At 37.9% G+C, this 24,858-nt stretch overlaps 2 protein-coding genes and 1 pseudogene across 3 annotated transcripts in view; all 3 read right to left on the reverse strand.

Annotated features, from left to right (window-relative positions):
- Window positions 1-24,858, reverse strand: part of LOC308424281 (selection and upkeep of intraepithelial T-cells protein 10-like) — a gene marked incomplete at both ends in the record, with an annotated part of 362,337 nt that overhangs the window by 37,993 nt on the left and 299,486 nt on the right. The window lies entirely within an intron of this gene.
- Window positions 11,121-11,596, reverse strand: LOC308424901 (peptidyl-prolyl cis-trans isomerase A-like; annotated as a pseudogene). The gene has a single exon. The product of its transcript is annotated as a peptidyl-prolyl cis-trans isomerase A-like (transcript).
- Window positions 22,669-24,858, reverse strand: part of LOC308424902 (selection and upkeep of intraepithelial T-cells protein 2-like) — a gene marked incomplete at both ends in the record, with an annotated part of 132,162 nt that continues 129,972 nt past the window's right edge. The window contains one exon of the mRNA XM_080922103.1: window positions 22,669-22,791. Within this exon, the coding sequence (XP_080778229.1) occupies window positions 22,669-22,791 (123 nt within the window). The remainder of the gene's footprint in view (window positions 22,792-24,858) is intronic.

Here is a 24,858-nt window from a genome sequence, read left to right on the forward strand (position 1 = left end):
ATTGTCAATATAAAGAAAACTGAGTTTTTTTTTTTTTTTTTAAATCTGACCTCTGAGAAAGTATATGAGTTTCAAAGTGCTGACCCTGTGTCCTGACATTTTGTTCTAATACAGGGAAGGGAAAGTAGTAGCGATTAGTGACACCCACAGAGGAGGTGATTTCCAACTGCATCAATTCTCTTTAAGGGAGTGTATCAGAGAAAGGTTCCCAGAGTAATTAAATTATGATTGTGGCCCACAGTACGGAGATAAGGTATGTGGAGGAATAATTAGAACCAAGGTATAGCCCAGCTCAGAGAAAACAGAATTCAAAAGGTAGGAAGTTATACTGAAAATAAAGTACAGAGGATCTAGGAAAATATCTGGACCAGACTTGGATTATACTCTGGTGACTGGGAGAAAAACAGAAGGGATCAGCAATAATACTTTTCTTACAGGATAGATCTTAAATGTCACCCCCAAAAACACATATGGTAAACATGTGATCAATAACATGTGATGCTATTGAGAAGTGGTAAAACCTGTAAGGCTGGTGTCATGTTGATGAAAGTTAGTCATTAAGGTGATGCCCATAGAAAAGATAGTGTGATCATAGCTCATCTTTATTTCCATCCTCCTCCCCCTGAAGATCTCCCTCAGTCCTCTGCGCTTTCTCCCCCTTTCTTTATCCCTTTCATTCTATTTTCCTCCCAATGGCCATAAAGTGATGAGTCTTCCTCAGTATTATACATGCTGTCCACAAATCCCACTCACTGTCATTCCCTGCCTCAACACAGGAATTAAATCACTGGAACTAAACACAAACTGAAACCTATGAAACTTTGAGCCAAAATAAATTTTACCTTTTTTAGAGTCGATTTTTCTCAAGTCCTAAATTTTTTATAAACAGAAAATTGTTGTGTGCCTTCATGCCACATTTAGATATCCAACCTGATTCCTTCCATTTGAACCCCAGTTCACTCTGCCACTTTCCATGGACTGGTCACTACCTACTTCTAATTGATCCTGATGAGACCTGGAGAACAAGAAGGTAAAGTGACTGGATAAAATGGAGAGAAATGTACATTATTCAACACGATTATCTTTGCTTCTTTAAAGAAGAAGCACTTAGCATGATTCCAAGTTAAGTTTCTTGCACTTTTTAAATTTCTCTTTACCCTTTAATTTGGTGAAACTTTAAATATATCTCAGACTTTTCTGTTATCACTACCACAGTTCCTCTATTATGCTGTCCTAGAAAATGTTTAAAAATTTAATGAAACAATGGCTTCATGGTGAATTACTAATTAGGTGGAGCTATATCACAAAATTCCAGAGAGTTCCTTCATCCCAGAGACTGGGATTCTTTAGAGAATAGGTCGGAGTTTCTCAGCTCTCACTAACTGGCAGACAGACACATCCTTTTGTGATTCTGTTTCACAAATTGATACATAGACTGTGTGTTAATTACTTTTCATATTTCTGTAGAAAAAATAAAAAACTTGCAAGACAGAATTTCAGGAGAAAAGGGAATGTACTTTAGCTTTTGGTTAGATTGTGATTGGAAGACATAGCATTAGGTGTGAGAATGTATCTGATTCTCTTCCACATCATATGCCTTGGGAGAAGAGAAGGCAGAGATGGAGTGGGATATAAACAACCACACTCGGCAAACTTACCTTTTGCCAACTTAGCTGCTACCAGCTGAGAACTAAGGCAAGAGCCTGGAGGGGATGGCTTGCATAATGCTGCTGAAGCCTAAACTCACCATTTTTTTTTAAAAAAAAATTGGAGCCTTCTCAAACAAAACAAAAAAAAAATCTTTTATTAAAACAAATGCAATGGGAGCTGGGCCCCTGCCATCAGAACTCTGGACCTACCCACAAACTTCTGAGCATCCAGAGAAGCCTCAGGAGTGCTCTCCCACCTAAGCCCACTTGTCATGAACTAGGCCACCATCATCAGGTCTCAAAAACTGCCTGTAGACTGCTGAGCACCCAGAAGAGCCTCAGGAGCATTCTCAAAGCTAAGCTCATGAAGCCAGATCTGGGCCACCAACATCAGGACTCACAGCCTGCCCTCAGATTGCTGAGCACCCAGAGGAGACTCAGGAGAATTCTCCCACCTGAGCCCATGGGTGAGTCCCTATTTCCTCTCTACTGACTATAGAAAGAGGCCACCAGGAACTCTTGGGAAATAAGTAATGCCATGCTGATGGGGAACTGAGTGGTACAGTCCAGAGCCAAAGCCAGGCTACCACAAATGGAACTCACAGCTTACCCACAGAGAGCAGTCACCCTCCTGTGTCAATGGGCCAACAAACTCAAAGGAGAGACAAACTCTAGTCAGAGGCAACATGATTACATAGCACCACAGATAACAAGATGGCAAGACGCAAGCACAAGAACTTAAGCAATGGAAATCAAGACAAACTGGCAACATTAGAACCCAGTTCACCCATCACAGCAACTAGTGGATTTCCAAACACAGCAGTTAAACAAGATTAGTACTTAAACTAATACATCATGATGATGATGAAGGTCCCCAAGAAGCACATTAATAACTCCCTTAAATCATTACAAGAAGAAAACACATAAACAAGTAGAGTATCTTAAAGAGGAAACACAAAAATACAGGAGAGCACAATTAAATGAGCAAACAAATTAAAAACAGAAATAGAAACAATAAAGAAATCACAAAAAGAGATAACCCTGGAGATAGAAAACAGGAAAGAGATCAGGAGTTATAGATGCAAGCATCACCAACAGAACAAGAGATGGAAAAGAGAATCTCAGGGGCAGAAGATAACACAGAAAACATTGGTACAATAGTCAGAGAAAATGCAAAAATTAAAAAAAAAAACTTCTAACACAAAACATCCAGAAAATATAGGAAACAATCAGAAGACCAAACCAAAGGTTAATAGATGTAGAAGAGAGCAGAGACTGTCAACTAAAAGGCCCAGTAAATATCTTTAAAAAAATCATAGAAGACAATTTCCCCAGCCAAAATAAAGAGATGACCATAAACATACAAGTAACCTACAGAACTCCAAATAGATTGGACCAAAAAAGAAATTCCTCTCAACACATAGTAGTCAAAAACCAAATGTGAAAGAAAGAAAAAAAGGAAGAAAGGAAGGAAGGAAGGAAGGAAGGAAGGAAGGAAGAAAGAAAGAAAGAAAGAAAGAAAGAAAGAAAGAAAGGAAGAATTCTAAAAGCAGTAAGGGAAAAAGGACAAGTAACATATGAAGGCAGACAAATCAGAATTACTTCAGACTTTTCATCCGAGACTATGAAATCTAGAAGATCCTGGACAGATATCATACAGTCCCTGAGAGAAAGCAAATGCCAGCATAGGTTACTATATTTAACAAAACTCTCAATTACCTTAGATAAAGAAACCAAGATATTCCAGGGGGGAAATTATACAATGTCTGTTAACAAACCAAGCCCTACAAAGGATAATAATACATAAGAAACTCCAATACAAGGAGGGAAACTACATGCAAGAAAAAGCAAGAAAATTATGTTCTTGCAAACAAAAAAAAAAAAAAAAAAAAAAAAAAAGAAGAAAACCATATAAACAAAATTCTACATCTAACAAGAAAAATAACACAAAACAAGAAGCACTATTTCTTAATATCTCTTAACATCAATGGACTAAATTCCCCCAATTAAAATAAACATAGCCTATCAGATTGGACCTGTAAAGAGGATGCAGACTTTTGCTGCATGAATGAAACTCATCTCAGTGACAAAAACAGACAGTACCTCGAAGTAAAGGGCTAGCAAAAAACTTTCCAAGCAAATGGTACCATGAAAAAAAAAAACTGGAGTAGCCATTCTAATATTGAATAAAATAAATTTTCAACCAAAAGTTATCAGTTTTTATTCATCACAAAAACTATCTATCAAAATGAATTCTCAATCCTGACCATTTGTGCTCCAAGTACAAGAGTACACCCACATTCAAAAAAGAAACTCTACTAAAGTTTAAACCATATTTCACCAGAAACAATAATAGTGGAAGACTTTAACAAGCCCACTCTCATCAATGCACAGAGCATGGAAGCAGAAACTGAATAGAGACACATTAAAACTAACAGATGGGATGAACCAAATGAATTTAACACATGGCTATAGAACATTTCATTCTAAAACAAAAGAATATACCTTTGTCTCAGGACCTCATAATTCCTTTTTCAGAACTGACCATATACTTGATCACAAAATAAGGCTCAACAAATACAAGAAGATCAAAATAATTTCATGCATCTATTCACATCAACATAGACTAAGGCTGGTCTTTAATAACAACACAAATAACAAAAAAAAACCCATATACACATGGAAGCCAAACAATGTTCTACTCAATTATAACATAGTCAAGGAAGAAATAAAATAATGAAAGATTTTTTTTTTTTTAGAATTCAACAAAAATAAAGGCACAACATACAGAAACTCATGGGATTCAATGAAAGCAGTACAAAGAGAAAAATTCATAGCTCTGAGTGCCTCCCCCCCCAAAAAGTGGAAAGAGCATACATTAAAAGCTTGACAGTAACCTGAAAGCTCTAGAACAACAAAAAAAGCAAATACATTCAAGACATGTAGACAGCAGGAAATGATCAAACTCAGCTGAAATCAACCAAGTAGAAACAAAAAGAACTATACAAAGAATCAACAAAACTAGGAGCTGATTCTTTGAGAAAATCAAAAAAGTTGATAAACCCTTAACAAGAATAAGTAGAGGACACAGAGAGTATCTAAATTAACAAAATTAGAAATGAAAAGAAAGACATAACAACAGAAACTGAAGAAGTTCAAGAAATCATCTGATCCTACTTTAAAAAAGCATATATTCAACAAAACTGGAAAATCTGAAGAAAATATATAAATTTATAGACAAGTACCAGATATCAATGTTAAATAAGGTATAGATAAACCATCTAAATAATCCCATAACACCTTAAGAAATAGAATCAGTCATCAAAAGCCTCCCTACCAAAAAACACCCAGGACCAGATGTGTTCAGTACAGAATTCTATCAGACATTCATTGATGATCTAATGCCAATACTCTCCAAACAATTCCACAACATTGAGTCAGATGGGACACTACTCAACTCATTCTTTGAAGTCACAATAAATCTCATTCCTAAACCACACAAAGACACTACAAGAAAAGAAAACTTCAGAACAATCTCCCTCATGAACATTGATGGAAAAAATAATCAACAAAATTTTTGCAAACTGAATCCAAGAACATATGAAAATGATCATTCACAATGATCAAGTAGGCTTCATCCCTGGTATGCAGGGATATTTGAATAAATAGAAATTAATCTATGTATTCCACCATATAAACAAAATCAAAGAAAAAAACCACATATTGATTTCACCAGATGCTGAGAGAATTTGACAAAATTCAACATCCCTTCATCTTAAAAGTCTTGGAAAGAGCAGGAATCCAAGGCTCATTCCTAAACATAGTAAAAGGAATATACTGCAAACCAATAGCCAATATCAAACTAAATGGTGAGAAACTTGAAGCAATTCCACTAAAATCAGGGACTAGACAAAGTTGCTCACTCTCTCACTACCTAATCAATATAATACAGGAAGTCTTGGCCAGAGCAATTAGACAAAACTAGGAAATCAAAGGAATACAAACCAGAAAGGAAGAAGTAATAATATCACTATTTGCTGATGACATGATAGTATACTTAGGTGACCCCAAAAAATTCTACCAGAGAACTTTTACAGCTATTAAACAATTTAGCAAAGTTGCTGAAGATAAAATTATCTTTAAAAAATCAGTAGCCTTCCTTTACTCAAAGATAAAACATGCTAAGAAAGAATTAGAGAAAAGATACCCTTCACAATAGTCACAAACATTATGAAATGCCTTGGTGTGACCCTAACTGAGCAAGTGAAGAATATGTATGACAAAAACTTCAAATCTCTGAAGAAGGAAATTGAAGATCTCAGTAGATAGCAAGATCTCCCATGCTCATGGGTTGGAAGGATAAACATTGTAAAAATGGCTATTTTACCAAAAGCAATCTACAGATTCAATGCAATCCCCATAAAATTCCAACTCAAGTTTTCATAGAGTTGGAAAGATCAATTTGTAAATTAATCTGAAATAACAAAAAACCTACAATAGTGAAATCTGTTCTCAACAATAAGAAAATTTCTGTGGGAATCATCAACTACATGGTATTGGTACAGACGTAGGCAGGTAGATCAATGGAATAGAATAGAAGATCCAGCCACTATACTCAAGCACCTTTGTTGATACTAAGTAGTTCTTACTGGCAGGAATTTGATATGGATGCCTCCTCAGAGGCTCTGCCAGAGCCATACTTGTACAGAGGAGGATGCTTGCAGCTAACCACTGGGATGAACAGGAAAACCCCATTGAAGAAGTGAGAGAAAGGACTGAAGGAGCTGAAAGGGTCTGCATCCCCAGAGGAAGAATAAAATGATATACTAACCAAACCCAGTATAGCTCCCAGGGACTAAATCTCCAACTAATCATTTCTTATGGAGAGATCCATGGTCTCAGGCACATATGCAACAGAAGATAGCATTTTCTGGCATCAATGGAAGGAGAGGCCTTTAGTCCAGCAAAGGCTCCCTTACCCAATGTAAGAGAACACCAAGGTGATGAAGTGGGAGAGAGTGGTTAGAAGACAGAGCTCCTTTATGGAGCCAATGGGAAGTAGAGGGGGAGGTGATTGGGGGAAGAGGATAACATCCAAAATATAAATTCAGAGAATATCCAATAAAAATATGATAATAAAATATGCTTTCTCTTCAAACTTTCTATCCACTCCCAACAGTTCCTTGGGTATGGGAGTCTCCCACTCTCATTGCTAGGGTTTTGTGTGTCTTTATATTGTGCATGTCTTGTACATGTAGAAATACCCACCATGAGTCCATATGGCAAATAAAATTTAGACAGCAATATTTTTACTCAAGATACCTACTTGCTTTTTAATTTTTTTAAAAAATAGTTTTATTTGTGTACATTCCAAATGTTGACTCCATTCCCAGTCTGACCTCCAAGAGTTCTTCACCATTTTTCTTTGCCTCTTAGAGGATGCCCCTCTACCCACTTAGCTAATTACCCTCTTTTTCTTTTCTCCTCACCATATCTCTCTTCTCTAAGGCATAAAATCGCTACAGGATTGGGTGCCTCTTCTCCCACTGGGGCCAGACAAGGCACTACTATGCTACATACGTGCCAGGAGGCATGGTCAGACCTGTATATTCTTTGGTTGGTGGCTTAGTCTCTGGGAGCACCCAAACATCCAGGTTAGTTAATAATGTTGGCCTTTCCATGGGGTTGCCATTCCCTTAAGCCCCTTAGGTGCTTCCCCTAACTTCTCCATAAGGGTCCACAACCTTAAACCAATTGTTGCCTGTAAGTATCTGGATTTGTTTCAGTCAGCTGCTAGTAGAGCCTTTCAGAGGACAGCCATGCTAGATTCCTATCTGCAAGCACATTAGTGTCAGTGCTTGGTGCTCATCTATGGGATTGATTCCAAGTTGGGCAGGCAATAGGATGGCTTTTCATTTAGTTACAGCTTAATTTTTGTCTTTGCATTTATTTTACAGAGGAACAATTCTTGGACAAAAATGTTCAAGGTACTTTGGTGACCACATCCCATCCATGTGGACAAAAATTTTGAGAGTACTTTAGTAACTGCATTTCTCCAATGTGGGCCTGGTCTCTCTACTGGTGGTAGTATCTTTAGGTTCCATCTCCTCACTGTTAGTCATTTAGGCTAAGGTCATTCTCACTGAATCAGGGACACATTTCATATCCCAGTTCTCACTGACTTTCTATAGATAGACCCCTACCCCATGCAGCTAGATACTGACACTTATTCTACTGGCCCTCTGGGCTTCTCTCTTGTCTTCTCCCCCATACCTGAAGTTGAATCCTCTTTTCCCTCCCATTCTCCTCACCTACTGAGGTCCATCCCTTAGTCTGCCTGTCATGATTATTTTCTCCATTTTTAAGTGGGCTTGAGCCATCTTCACTTGGTTCTTTCTTCTTGTTAAGGTTTCCAAAGTCTGTGCATTGTATCCTGGCTATTTTTACTTTTTGGCTAATATCCACTTATCAGTGAGTTTGTGCTATCCATGCAGACAGACCTTGGCTTCTGATTTTGGCTTTCTGCTAACTTTCTTTTTCAGTTCAATCCCTTGATTCTTCAAATCCTAATATGAGAGGCCTCTCAGGCCCCTATCTCAGACCTTTGCTTTTTACTTGGTATGGTCATTGTCCTATCTCTGGGGTGTGTGTGTGTGTGTGTGTGTGTGTGTGTGTGTGTGTGTCTGTATGTGTGTGTGGTATGTCCTCTAGGCTACTACTTTGCTGTGTTGTATTTAAACTTTGGTCTCCATGTGTATAGTCTCCTTTTGAAAGCCTTTATTGGCTAGTTCTCACATTTTGGTTTCAAACCAAAGTTCCCTCCAATCTGCCTCCTCTCCTTGAGTTCAGTTGCTTTGCCAGGAATCAAAAGCCTCATTTTATCCTTCTTGCTTCTCCAAAATCCCAGTCACTACTATGGTATTTGAACTGCAGAATTTTAGAATCATGAAGTTGTGAATTCCATTGGATTTTATTTTTACCAACTCACCCCTTTTATTGTCAGACTTATGATGTGACATTAAGACTCATCTGTATCACCAGCAACTTTTCACCTAACTAATCTCCTACTGTTGTTCATGACAATCAGTGATTCTTTCATATTAGACCCCCAATTAGACTAAACTACAACCACTGTGTGGCTTACACAGCCTTTATTGTGTTTCTTCTGCTCACAGGATGAGCTTCATTCTTCTGAAGGTGGCCTCTGGAACCTGCCTCATGGAAAGAATCCTGTCTCCCCAGAGGCATACAGCAGTCCTAACCCTTCGTACCTCAGTGCATAGTTTTACTTAGGAGCAGGATGACTGAAATGTGACTAGTTAGGATGAACCTACTGAGAATTGAAATGGGCTGGATCCTGCATTACTGGCAGAAGAGGTAGCCTGGAAACAGACGAGGCATAATTGAAGAATAATATTGTAAAGCAATAGTAGACTTTAAAAAAAAAGCTAAAAAAAAAATACCTAAGCTCTTATATGGTCTGAAAGAAGAAATAAAGGCTTTTAACCTGGTGCATGATCAGGACAATACTTTGTTTTGGATATCTAGCTTCTAGAAGCCAAGGCATTGAATTTTTGTGAAATTGCTTATGGGGGCTTGTGGTAATCTTTTTTATTTGCCTCAGTAATATGATCTGTCATGCTCCACATCTGGTACCAAATGCCTCAGCTTCACCTGCTAACTCAAGACTAATTGTGCTGGATTCAATGTAACTCTCTGAGCACACCCATATCTAAACAGCTTGGTGCACACTGGCTCTTCTTTTTTTTTTGTCAAGCTGTCTGACTCTTCTCCAGAGTTCTTCCTGTTGTTCCTATAGAATTTTCAGGTTAACATTTAGATTCATGGCCTGCTTCTCTTCCCAACTTCTAGCTTTCACTGAAGCTGACCTGTGAAGCAGTTTGTTCATGAGCACCGAGATTCAAAATGTTCCTTTCTGCCTTCAAACTATGGTGCCAGAGGAGTTGTTGATCTAAAATCATTAGCTATGGGGCACAGTAATTCTCATGAAGCATTTCTGAAGTGCTATATGCATCTCATGGTGTGTCAAGGCTGCTAAATAATTCTGAGGAATAGTGACTCAGAAAAAGAGGATTCCCATGTTTCACTGAATTCAACATCTAATTGCTGTCCTTCTTCAAATGAAAAATGGGGACAACCCTACCTAACTACTGTTTAGCAACACTGGGACCAAACCCCTTTGAAATAAACACTCTTTCAATTAGGAATATTTGTCACTAGGGACAATAGTTCTTTGTCCTACCAAAGCAAACACAGTTGTATTTAGTTTTATCTAGGAAGAAAATTAACTCTGTTTATTTTGGCATAGTTTGCAATGCACATGGGGTTGCTCAGCCACACAGGGAGAGTAAACCCAGAAGTCAAAAATCATAGAATTTTAAACCTAATGTGAGACGGATGAACTATTATTTTACCATTGACTAGTAAATCAGCAGTATAATTTAAAAAGAGGAGAGGAAGGGAGAAGGAAAGAGGAGAAACTTTGGCTTAAGGTTGCTAGCAATTTGCACTTCTCCTTGGAAGTCAGTACATGGAGGGGCAGGGGAACTATTCTGAAAGCAGTTATTTTTTTGTTTTGTGTTTACTCGGCTTGGTCAGTATAGCCTGGTTATTCTGACCTGTCCACTAAAACTTTGTTATTATGTTTTTAGAACCTTGTTTATTCATTTTCATAAACTTTGAGGGTTTTAGGCTGATGATGATGTATATTTGGACATTTCTTTGAGACTTTGTGGCTGTCAGCCAGTAAATTCTGTTCTTGTTTTACTTTCCCAAGAATGGGTGTTTGGGAATAGTCTCAGAGCCCCTAAAAACTTTAGTTTTATGTTTTTACATTTACATTTTAACTTTGTTTTTTACATTTCAAGGTAAAGTAACTGTAAGACTCAAAAGTAACTGTACAACTAAAAGATGCTCCCCATTATAAATCATGAGCCCTGAAAATTGGTTCACTGCAGCTCTGTGTTGTAGCTTATTTGTGCTATAGAGATTCTGTATTCTTCCACACTTCTCCATCCTTTTAACACCCTTTCAACTCCTTATTTGTAGCTGCTCACTGTGTCTATTTGTGATACTATTTCTTCCACCATTCTCCTTCCATCTTCTCTCCTCTTAACATTATGTAGATGAGAAAAATGACAAAGAGTAGAAAGGAAATGAAAGAGATCCCAAATCTAATTTCTTTTCTTCTTATTTTTTTCTTTGAGTGTGACTACTAACAAACCACAAGCAATCAACCTAATTTTTTTTTCTTATTTAGTTTTTATTCATAATCATAAACTTAACTTTGATATCCAGCTAGATTTGAAGGGGCATGAGGAAAATATGGAATCCAGTGAACTTCAATGAGAACAGAGATTACAGGATTTTGCAAGCACATGGGGTGGGAGTGGTCTCCTGAGCTATGGAAGGAATTTCTTGATAGGTAAAATGCCTGCAAGTCAAAAGAAATTAGAGTTTTCCACAGTCAGAAATTGTGATCTTCTTGCTGGTCTTGCCATTCCTGGACCCAAAACACTCCATAGTTTCCACAATGTTATGCTTTCTTTCACTTTCCCAAAGAACACATACCTGCCATCAAGCCACTCAGTCTTGGCAGTGCAGATAAAAAGCTGGAAAGCATTTATATTTGGTCCAGCATTTGCCATGGACAAGTTGCTTCAGGATAAAGTTATCCTTAAATTTCTTTCGGTAGATAGACCTGCCACCAGTGCCATTATGGAATGTGAATTCACCACCCTAGTACATGAATCCTTGAATAACTCTGTGAAAAGAGGAACCCCTATAACCAAATCCTTTCTCTCCAGTGCTCAGAACACAAAAGTTTTCTGCTGTCTTTGGAACTTTGTCTGCAATCAGAAGGTGATATGGACCAAGGGCTCACCATTATCAGCCATGATGTTGATGAACAAGGTGGGGTTGACCATGGCTGCAGCAAGAAGAAAAAGCAGCGGTGGCATCTACAAGACTCACCCTAGCATTTATATTCACTCTGAAAAGTTCCCAGAATTCCAAATGTGAAATGATCATAGAAATTATATGCAGCTGGAAAAATCATGCCCCTGCCAGAATAGGGGGCAGATCATGTCAGCTACATTGGACAATGTGAAACAGACTTCTTAGTTTGAATTCTCATCACTGATATTAAAACAAAACTATGATCTTATAGTATCTCTGTCTTTTAAAAGAAACAAAATCTAAAAATGTTCACTACATTTCTCCCTTTCTGTTTTAGATCATTAATTATGTTGCATATAATAGAAAATTATAAACAGTGACATTTTAATGGAATATGCACTTTTGGAATTAGTGACAAGGTTTTCAGAATTATGAGTCCATTTGTACTGAATAACCAAACTAAGTCTTCATCCATGCCATAAGAAAGGGTCATACGTACTAATAAGTCATGAGGACCAGAAAGCCAAAGATATTCACTGGCTATGTAGAAATATTTATGTCTCAATGGATCTCTTAAGGTTTTGAATGTAAAGGAATCAGTATTTACATCAACTGTTTTGTTGTAGTTTTTGTTTGTTTGTTTTTTTGTTTGATGGATATCATCATTTATGTTTGTATAAAAGACTTTCAGGAGGTCCTTGCTTGTTAAAACTAATTTTATTATCTTTGCAGGGACCTGCAGCCTTTTATGTCACACTGAAACAAGAGAAAAATCTTCTTCGCCAAAGCAACATATTTCTTGACTTTATTCTGAGGTGAATACATACTTAAAGTATTTAAGTTAATTCATCAAATTAAGAGGGATTTACCTAAAATCCCTCTTTTAACAGTTGTATTAAATATCACATTGACATCTAAGAAATGTTGTAGTCAGCCAGAGCTCTCTATATTCAGTCCCTGCTGGGAAAGACCTGGTCCCCAAGTAGTGCTGACACAGAGGTTTACAGGATGGCCAATACATTATCAAAATCAGCAAGACCAGCTTAACATCAAAGATAGGCAGATGGCAAGAGATAAGTCCAGGGACCTAAGCAACAGAAACCTAGGCTACATATCATTATCAAAACCCATTTTCCCAACCACAGCAAGACATTGATACCCCAACACACCAGAAAATCAAGATTTCAGAAAATCATAACTAATGATAAAGTTAGAGGACTTTAACAAGGTCATACATTACTTTCATAAAGAAATACAGGAAAAAAAAAAACAGATAAACAGAAGCTCTTAAAGAGGAAACTCAAAAATAAACAAAACAGGAGAAGAAATTGAAAAATAACAATCTAGGATCTAAAAACAGAAATAGAAATAATAAAGAAATAAAAAAGGGAGATAATTCTGGAGACTAAAAACCTTGGAAGGAGATCAGGAGCCATTGATACAAGCATGGTTGCTACCATCTCCGACCAGCAGAAAAGGAGCAATGACACAGTGTTCTCAAAGTGGTTTATTCAGGAACCTTACAGCATGCAAGTTAAAATCTTTTGTCTCCCCTATTCTTTCTCTCCTCTCTCCCTCCCCAACCCCAAGCGCAGTCCCTTTTATCCTCTCTCAACTCCACTTCCTCAGTCCATGTTGTGTGGCTGCAATTCATAGGTCTGTGTCATCTGGACTGATCTCACATCATGCGCCTGCTCAGCTTGCACAGTGGGAGTGTCTGATCGGGGGGGGGGGGTGAGGAGGAAGTCAGGTGCTAGTCACAAGACTTGGCCAGAGTCCCAAGCACCATCTTGGTACTGCCACCATACCAGCTCTCCACAAATGTGACCAACATAGTACAAGAAATAAAACAGAGAATCTCAGAGACAGAAGATACCAGAGAAAACATTGACACAAAAGTTAAAGAAAATTAAAAACACAAAACCAATCAAACAAAAATAAACCAAAGACTCCTAACCCAAAATATCCAGGAAATACAAGACCCAATGAGAAGATCAAACCTAAAGATAATAGGTATAGAAGAGAGTGAAGATTTACAACCTGAAGGGCAAGTAGATATCTTCAACTAAATTATAGAAGAACTTCCCTAACCTTCAAAAAGAGATGCCCATAAACATACAAGAAGCCTACAGAAATCCAAATAAATTGGATTGAAAAGGAAAATCCCACTATCACACAATAGTTAAAACAACAAATGCACAAAAGAATGAAAGAATGTTAAAAGCAGTAAGGAAAAAAAGTAACATAAAATACAGACCTTTCAGAATCACACCAGACTCCTCAACAGAGACCATAAAAGCTAGAAGATCCAGGGAAGATATTATCCAAATCATAACAGAACACAAATACCAGCTCAGGCTATTATATCCAGCAAAATTCTCATTTACCATAGATGGAGAAGCGAAGATATTCTCTGACAAAATAATATTTTCACAGTATATTTTCATAAACCATCCCTACAAACAATAATAGATGCAACACTTGTACACGAGGAGGGAAACTAACTGCTAGAAAATGTAAGAAAGTAATACTCTTTAAACTAACCCAAAAGAAGACAGCCATACAAAATTAAATTCACCTCTAACAACAAAATAACACAATCATTGGTCAATAATATCTTTCAACATCAATGGGCTCAATTCCCTAATAAAAAGGTATAGACTAACAGAAGGATACCTAAGAGATGCCAACATTTTGCTGAATACAAGAAACATACTCCAGTGCCTTAGACAGACATTATCTCAGAGTAAAAGGCTGGAAAATAATTTTCTGAACAAATGGTACCAATACACAATCTTTATTTTCCACTATAATATTAAATGAAATTGACATTCAGACAAAAGTTATCTCAATTCTGAATATTTATGCTCAAAATGCAAGAGCATTTAATTAATAAAAGGAACCATATTTAACCTCAAAGCACAAAGTGCACCTCATACAATAATAGTAGAAGACTTCAATACTGCACTCTCATCAATGGAAACACAATCTAAAGTAAGACATAGTATAAATAACATTAGGATATTTCATTCTAAAACAAAATGATATACCTTCTTCTCAGCACATCATAGTGCCTTCTCTGAAATCAGTCATATAATTGGTCACAAAACAGGTCTCAACAGATAGAAGATGAGTGAAATAATCCCATGAAACCTATCAGATCAGTAGGCACTGAGATTGATCTTCAGTAACAACAAACATGACAGATGCCCACAAACTTATAGGACACAATGAAGAAGTGTTAAGAGGAAAACTCATAATTCTGAGTGCCTCCTGAAAGAAACTGAAGAAGACTTACACTAGCAACTTCACAGCACACCTAAAAGCACCAGAACAAAAAGAAGCAAATTCACCCACGAGGAACTGACAGCAGGAAATAGCCAAATCCAAAGCTGAAATCAAACAAGTAGAAACAAAAAGAAGTGTACAAAGAATCAACAAAACTAGCAGCTGGTTCTATGAGAAAATCAACATGATAGAGAAACCATTAGCCTTCGACAGATTAACCAGAGGGTATAGAGGGAGTATTCAAATTAACAAAATCAGAAATATAAAGGGAGACATAACAGTAGTTACCAAAGAAATTAAAAAGTAACCAGATCCTACTACAAAATGCAATACTCAATGAAACTGAAAAATCTGGATGAACTGGACAATTTTCTAGATAGATACTAGATACCAAGCTTAAATCAGAATTAGATAAATCATCTAAACAATACCATAGCATCTAAAGAAAAAGGAGCAGTCAGCAAAAGTCTCCCAACCAAAAAGAGCCCAAGACCAAATGGGATTAGTGCAGAATACTATCAGACATTTATATAAGACATAATAACAATATTCTCTAAAATGTTCCACACAGCAGAAAAAGAAGGAGCATTACCTAATTCATTCTATGAAGCCACAGTTATGCTTCCACCTAAACCACACAAACACTCAAAAAAAAATCAAACCAATTTTCCTGAAGAATATTGATGGGGAGGCTGAGCAACTGTGACCTGGAACAGATCTTAGGAACTTCTGTTCCCACACGGAGATGACTTCAGGACGCAGAGCAGAGCCTGGCCCAACTGCCAGCCGGAAAGGCGGCTCGTACAGGCTGAGCAACTGGTGAGTGGGAGACCTAGGCTGCTGGGGAGCAGAGGGATCTCTGCAGAGTGCACACGGAAAGGGCACCCCCTGCCTTGACCTGCCCTGTTCTCCCCGATCCAGTGACCGGGAACAGATCTTAGGAACTTCTGTTCCCACCCGGAGACGACTTCAGGACGCAGAGCAGAGCCTGGCCCACCTGCCAACCGGAAAGGTGGCTCGGAGAGGCTGAGCATCTGTGACCAGGAACAGATCTTAGGAACGTCTGTTCCCACGCAGAGGCGACTTCAGTACGCAGAGCGGAGCCTGGCCCAGCTGCCACCCAGAACCTGGGCTGCCGGGGAGAAGAGAGATCTCTGCGGAGTGCACACGGAAAGTATACCAGGGACACAGACCAGATACAAGAGAAAGGCAAGAACATATCACTGACAACAAAATAGCAAGAGGAAAGAGAAAGAGTATATCCCAAGGAAACCAAGACAATCTAGCAACACCAGAACCCAGCTCTTCGATAGTAGCAAACATCGGAATTCCAAACACCCCAGAGAAAGAAGACACAGACCTGAAATCATGCCTCAAGACGCTGATAGAGTTACTTAAGGAAGAAAGGGAGGAAAAGCAAAAAGAATCAGAAGCTTTTAAAGAAGAAACAAGAAAAACACTCAAAGAACTCAAAGAACGAGAGGAAAACAGAACCAAAGAAATAAAGGAATGGAAGAGGGAAATTAAAACAGAAATTGACACAATAAAGAAAGCGCTAAAAGAGATAACCCTAGAGTCAGAACACCAAAAAAAGAAATCAGGAGTCACAGAAGGAAGCATTTCCAACAGATTACAAGAGATCTAGAAGAGAATTTCGGGGGCAGAAGACAACATTGTAAACATAGACAAAACAGCCAGAGAAGATGCAAAAAACAAAAAGCTCCTAACCCAAAATGTCCAGGAAATCCAGGACACAATGAGAAGACCAACCCTAAGGATAATAGGAATAGAAGAGGGAGAAGAGTATCAACTAAGAGGCACGGTAAATATCTTCAACAAAATCATAGAAGAAAACTTCCCTACCCTCAAAAATGAGATGACCACGAGCATAAAAGAAGCCTTCAGAACTCCAAATAGGTTGGACCAGAAAAGAAATACCTCCCGACACATAATAGTAAAAACATCAAGTGCCCAAAGTAAAGAAAGAATACTAAAAGCAGTAAGGGAAAAAGGTCAGGTAACATATAAAGGCAGACAAATCAGACTCACACCCGATTTCTCAACAGAGACTATGAAAGCTAGAAGAGCCTGGACAGACATCATGCACTCCTTAAGAGAGCACAAGTGCCAGCCCAAGCTGCTATACCCAGCAAAACTATCAATCACCATCGATGGAGAGACAAAGATATTCAAGATAAATCAAAATTCACACAATATCTGACCACAAACCCAGCACTACAACGAATTATAGGTGGAAAACCCAATACAAGGAGGGAAAATACAGCCTAGTAAAAACAAGAAAACTCCTAAACAAGAAAACTAAAGAAAAAAAATAAAAAACACAGACACAACTCAACCCAAAAAAGCAAAAATGGCAGGAAACAGAAACAATTATTCCTTGATATCTATTAACGTAAATGGTCTCAACTCCCCAATAAAGAGACATAGACTATCAGACTGGATACATAAACAAAATCCAGCCTTTTGCTGCATACAGGAAACTCATCTCAGAGACAGAGACAGACACTATCTCAGAGTAAAAGGGTGAGAAAAAAACTTACAAGCAAAAAGCTCCAAGAAGCAAGCTGGTGTGGCTATTCTAATATTGAATAAAGTAAATTTCCAACCAAAAGTTATCAAAAAAGATAAAGAAGGACACTTTTTACTCATTACCGGGGAAATCTGTCAGGAGGAACTCTCAATCCTTAACATATATGCTCCAAATAAAAAATCACCCACATTCATAAAAGAAACTCTACTAAAGCTCAAAAAATACATTTCACCCCACACAATAATAGTGGGAGACTTTAATACCCCACTCTCACCATTGGACAGATCAGGGAAACAGAAACTGAACAGGACACTGCAAAACTAGCAGAGACTTTGAACCAACTAGAATTAATAGATATATACAGAACATACTATCCTAAAGTAAAAGAATACACTTTCTTCTCACCACCCCATGGCACCTTCTCAAAAATTGACCACATAATTGGACACAGAACGAGCCTTTATCGATATAAGAAGATTGAATACTCCCATGCATCCTCTCAGATCACCATGGTCTACGGCTGGTCTTTAACAACAACAAAGACAACAAAAAGCCCACATACACATGGAAACTAAACAATGCTCTGTTAAAGGATATCAGGGTCAAAGAAGAAATAAAGAAAGAAATTAAGGACTTTCTAGAATTCAACGAAAATAATAACACAACATACCCAAACCTATGGGATGCAATGAAAGCAGTATTGAGAGGAAAACTCATAGCCCTAAGTGGTTCCAAAAAGAAACTGGAGAGAGCTTACATCAGCAACCTGACAGCACAGCTAAAAGCCCTAGAACAAAAGGAAGCAGATATACCCAAAAAGAGTAGACGGCAAGAAATAATCAAAATTAGGGCAGAATTAGACCAAATAGAAACAAAAAGAACCATTGAAAAAATCAACAAAACAAAGAGTTGGTTCTTTGAGAAAATCAACAAGATTGATAAACCCCTAACCAGACTAACTAAAGGGCAAAGAGAGAGTATCCAAATTAACAAAATCAGAGAGGAAAGTGGTGACATAACAACTGAAACTAAGGAAATTCAAGAAATCATCAGATCCTACTACAAAAACTTATACTCCACAAAATTGGAAAATCTGGAGGAAATGGACAAATTCCTAGACAGATACGAGGTCCCAAAGTTTAACCAGGACCAAGTAAACCATCTAAATAACCCTATAACACCTAAAGAAATTGAAGAAGTCATCAAAAGCCTCCTAACCAAAAAAAGCCCAGGTCCAGACGGGTTCAGTGCAGAATTTTATCAGACATTTATTGGGGATATAACATCAATATTCGCCAAACTATTCCAAAAGATAGAATCAGATGGAATATTACCCAACTTATTTTTTGAGGCTACAATAACCCTCGTACTTAAGCCACACAAAGACCCTACAAGGAAAAAGAACTTCAGACCAATCTCACTTATGAACATTGATGCAAAAATACTCAACAAAATCCTTGCAAACCGAATCCAAGAACACATCCAAACCATCATTCATCATGACCAAGTAGGCTTCATCCCTGGGATGCAGGGATGGTTTAACATAAAAAAAATCCATCAATTTAATCCACCATATAAAGAAATTTAAAGACCAAAATCACATGGTCATCTCACTAGATGCTGAGAAAGCATTCGACAAAATCCAACACCCCTTCATGTTAAAAGTCCTGGAAAGAACAGGAATCCAAGACCCATATTTAAACATAATAAAAGCAATATACAGCAAACCAACAGCCAACATCAAACTTAATGGCGAGAAACTTGAAGCAATCCCACTAAAATCAGGGACTCGACAAGGCTGCCCACTCCCTCCCTACCTATTCAACATAGTACTGGAAGTCCTGGCTGGAGCAATTAGACAGCAAAAGGAGATCAAGGGGATACAAATCAGAAAGGAAGAGATAAAAACATCACTCTTTGCCGATGACTTGATAGTGTACTTGAGTGACCCCAAAAATTCCACCAGAGAACTTCTACAGCTGATAAGTTCAGCAAAGTGGCCGGATACAAAATTAACTCAAACAAATCATAGCCTTCCTATACTCAAAGGACAAACATATGGAGAAAGAAATTTGGGAAAAGGTAACCTTCACAATAGTTACAAAAACTATGAAATACCTTGGTGTGACTCTAACTAAGGAAGTGAAGGACCTGTATGACAAGAACTTCAAACCTCTAAAGAAAGAAATTTAGGATGATCTCAGAAAATGGAAAGATCTCCCATGCTCATGGATTGGAAAGATCAACATCTTAAAAATGGCCATCCTACCAAATGCAATCTACAGATTCAATGCAATCCTCATCAAAATTCCAACCCAGTTCTTCATGGAATTGGAAAGATCAATGTGCAATTTCATATGGAATAACAAAAGACCTAGAATAGCGAAATCCATCCTCAACAACAAAAAAACATCTGTGGGAATCACTATCCCTGACCTCAAGCTATATTACAAGGCAATTGTGCTGAAAACTGCATGGTACTGGTACAGAAATAGGCAAGTGGATCAATGGAATAGAATAGAAGATCCAAAAATGAGCCTTCATATATATGGTCACCTGATTTTTGACAAAGGAGCAGTAAACATTCAATAGAAAAAGACAGCCTATTCAACAAATGGTGCTGGTCCAACTGGCACTCAACATGCAAAAGAATGAAAATAGACCCTTTCTTATCTCCTTGTACAAAGCTCAAGTTTAAGTGGATTAAAGATCTCCACATTAAACCAGATACACTGAAACTATTAGATGAGAAAGTAGGGAAAACTTTAGAACACATAGGCACAGGAGAAAATTTCCTGAACAAAACACCAATGGCTCAAGCTCTAAGGTCAAAGATTAACAAATGGGACTTAATGAGATTGCAAAGTTTCTGTAAGGCTAAGGACATCATCAAGAAAACAAAACGGCAACCAACAGAATGAGAAAAGATCTTTACCAACACCACATCAGATAGAGGCCTAATATCCAAGGTGTACAAGGAACTCAAAAAGCTAGACACCAGAGAATCAAATAACCCTATTAAAAAATGGGGTACAGAGCTAAACAAATCATTTTCAGTTGAGGAACACCGAATGGCCGAGAAACATCTGAGGAAGTGCTCGACATCCTTAGTTATCAGGGAAATGCAAATCAAAACAACCCTGAGATTCCACCTCACACCAGTCAGATTGGCCAAGGTCCAAAACTCAGATGACAGCAGATGCTGGCGAGGCTGCGGAGAAAGAGGAACACTTCTCCACTGTTGGTGGGGTTGCAAGCTAATACAACCACTCTGGAAATCTGTCTGGCGATACCTCAGAAAATTGGATATAGTACTACCTGAAGACCCAGCTATTCCACTTCTGGGCGTATACCCCAGAGACACTTTAATACACAACAAAGATATATGCACCACAATGTTCATAGCGGTCTTTTTATAATAGCCAGAAGCTGGAAGGAACCCAGATGTCCCTGAGAAGATGAATGGATTCAAAAATTGTGGTACATATACACAATGGAATACTACTCAGCCACCAGAAACAATGACTTAACCAAATTCTTAAGAAAATGGCTGCATCTAGAGAATATCATACTGAGTGAGATAACCCAGTCACAAAAGAACAGATATAATATGCAGTCACTGATAGTGGGATGCTAACCCCAGAGGCTTGCACTCCCCCAGAAACAACTCACAGACTGTATGAAGTCCAAGAAATAAAGAAAACAAAAAATATACATATATTCACAAAACAAGAAGGCTTTGACTATTTCCATGTTGTGTTTTGTTTTGCATGTACTTTACGCTTATTGCAACTAGTAGGTTTTCAATGCATACTGTCAAGCCCTTGAAAAAAATCAAGTACTCACTAAAAAACATATTCACATGGTTTTATGTAAAATTTATTTTAATGTCTGAAAAAACAGTACTGACAAAAATGTATAATTTTAAGCAAAAAATGTTTAAAATCTTTAAAAAAATAATTAAAAAAATAAAGAATACAAAAGAAAAAAAAAGAATGGTAGGTATAGAAGAGATAGATGGTGCCCAATTCAAAAGGCCAGGAACTTCAACACAATCATAAAAGAAATTACCCTAATCTAAAGAAAGGAATACCAAAGGAAACATACAAGAAGTTATAGAACATCAAAGAGATTAAACCAGAAAATAAAACCTTTCAATCACATACAAATTAAAACATCAAATGCACAGAAAAAAAAAAAACTAAAACCGTGAGGGAAAGATAATAGACCTATCAGAATTATACTACACTTCTCAGTAGAGATTCTAAAAGCCAGAAGATTTTGAACAGATATCATACAGTCATTAAGAGAACAGAAATGCCAGCCCAGGCTACTATACCCAGCAAAACTGTCAATCACCATAGATGAATAAAACAAGATATTATTTAATAAACCACATTGATGCTGGGTGGGCAGTGGGCATTAGAATTGGGAGTGATCCTTAGTGACCTTGTTGGTCCAATTGGTTATATTGCATAGCATCATCAAAAATGCACAGTCATTCATAGTAAAGATGGCACCCATGTGTTTTTAGAATATCATTCCCAAAGGCTGTGGGGAGCACCAGCCACAGCATATGTAAAAGATCCCTGAATGCATTTTAAGTCCTACCAACAGATAAGTTGGATACTCAATTTTTACAGCCTATTGGTCTCCAAACTCCTGTAATGAAGAGAACAGACCATAATCTACAAAGGGAGAACTAAAATGCTTCATTTTGTTGGTGTTACTGTAATTATAGTAACATATGCCCCTATGTCTACCAACCCATTAATGGGTATATCATCTAAATATACAGTATCATCAGAGAGTGAGGGAACACAGGCAAGGTCCAAAAGACCTCTGCCCTAGCAGGGGTCCTTTTTACAAAGAGCTAGGGGGAGAGGAATGTCTCTTTTGGAATTTAAATTGTCATTCCTAAGGAGAATGACAGTCATTAACTTAATTAAAGCATTTGATACAAGGAGGACATCTAGTCTTGGGTCTAGTTTGCCATAGCTCCAATGGTGCAGTTATAGGCTCTTCAGGAAGAGGACGTGTACTCTGTACATTCTCCATGACCCAAGTGTCAAAGGAGGTGGTCAGGGCTACATTAGGAACCACATCAAGATCCAAATCACAAGTGGCAACAAAGTATTTGTGGATAACATCATTCCTTATAAACTTTACAGCATTGCAAGTGTGGTCATTAAGACCATCCCATGCAATCTGCTTGATGTACATGTCTCTGTTTGGGCCAGCACTGACCTGCATTTTGACTGTCTATGTCAAATAGGACAGGAAGTATATAAAGAAGTCCTCAGTCTGCTGCACAATGTTGTGAAAGTAAGCAGAAGGGTCTTTAAGGGTGCAGGCCTTAAGTACCTTAAAGGCAAGATCATCAACCTGGTTAAAGTAAGCATACAATCAGTAGTGACCTCAGTAACAGAATTATTGTATGCCCTATGGCTAGTAAGCATGTAAAAAGTAATGTTAAGTTGATATTTGAAATTAATCCTAGCATTATTCTCAGCTAAGTCCCTCAATTCCAAAACATAGCAAGGTTGAGGACTACTGCCTGAAGTAGATTACACCAATTGTAATAGGTGTGAAGGTGCATTGCCCATTGCTTCGGTATTTGTTCAAAATAAGATTAATCCGGGCCAGAATCATTGGTGCTTTTCTGAGTAGTTCCAAGTATGGCAGAAATATAGGAATCCAGGACCTAGTAAACTGTATCAGGGCAAAGACTGACAGGGAAAACATGACAATATCTCTGGGAAGAACGATGCTTGTGGGAAGGATTCAGTCCAGCACAAGTCATAGACATTGTAGGAATTACCAGAGAAGGAGTAACTTCCAGAATGTAAAGTCCTTCTAGATCATTCCAGGCATAAGATGAGGTTACCTCAGATGAAGCAGGAGCAGAAGGGCAAGTGAGGGAAGGTCCTGGTACACCAGGACTAGAGAAAAGCTTGGTTCCTGACAGCCAGAACAGAGGGCCCTTTATCTTCACTTCTGAGATCATCCTGTTTGTCCCGAGAAAGTGGGACAGGATCAGTAACAGAAAGGAGAATATTAAGCTGATTCAGGAAGTGCTTGTTATAGGTGGCTGCCACTTCCTCTGAGGAATAATTCTTAAGGTGGGTGATCACTGCAAGGAGGATGGGAACAAAGAACAAGGGAAGCATAATTGCATATTGTACCTTGCACTTGCAGGCAAGGTCAAGAACACACATCCAGATGTCAGGGTCCCATATGTTCTACATTGATATCCATGGGCCCAAAATAGCAGCCTCCTCTACAAATTGGTTCAGGTCATGAGTCTTAAAGTTGAGACATGCATAGTCTAAAAGGTTTTCAGTGTCCTAATCTGTGGTTCTTTGATGGTGAAGGGGAGGGAAAACATTGTGATTTGCACACAGGAAACCAACAATGAACAAATATGACATATATAAAATTGATATGACAAAAGTCTCATACTAAGCAGGGGACTTCCTCCAGTGTAACTCAAAGTTCCTATACCAGTATTGTGTCCCCAAGATGGAAAAAATATCCAGGAGATGATACTCAGTACCACTGCCTCAGAGACTAGCCCTATGTCAGGAACAAGGAGGAATCCAAACCAAAAGTAAAAGTGAATTGCTGGTAGATATGAGTGGACAAAGACAAAGAAGACAAAATGATGTCATCATGCTCACCCTCAAAAAAAGGCCAAAAGGGAAAGTATGTTTGTTGCTAGAGTGAGAAAACAAAGACAAACAAAAACGAAAAAAATTGATGGTCACTATACACTCACCCTCAAAGTGAAACTGAAAGTGAAAGTTCTAAGATTACCTGGATGAACAGACAAAAAAGACAAAGAAAACAGAAATGAGGTCCATACCTTCACCTTCACAGGAATCACAGCATTAAACATGAACAAACCAACCCATTAAAGAAGCAACCAGAACAGGTATGGCAGCAGTACTGTGAAGACAAAAGTGAAGTTCTTTGGAGGGTTATTTGTGCCAAAGGAATTTATACTGGGCACATAGATGAAAGAATGTCTTGCTAAAGAAAACAAATGAAATACTGTTTTCCTGAAACAGACAGAGGGGAAAAGAAATTGAAAAATAGCAGACATTTGAAAGAACTCTTGATGAAGGAGTGTAAATATCACCCCACAAACAGTGGGAGATAAGCAGATGTCCTTCAACAGAGGAATAAATGAAATAATTGTGGTACATTACCCAAATGGAATACTACTCAGCTATCAAAAACAATGACTTCATGAAGGTCCTAGGCAAATAGATGGAAATTGAAGCTGTCATCCTGAGTAAAGTAACCCAGTCACAATAGAACACTCAAACTATGTACTCACTTATAAGTGGAAACTAGTCAAAAAAGCTTGAAATATCCAAGGAACCATCCACAGAACTTATGAAGCTCAAAGAGAAGGAAACCAGAAAGTGGATACCGCAGATTTTCTTA

Source organism: Micromys minutus, assembly GCF_963924665.1.
Source record: "Micromys minutus genome assembly, chromosome: 9".
NCBI lineage: Eukaryota > Metazoa > Chordata > Mammalia > Rodentia > Muridae > Micromys > Micromys minutus.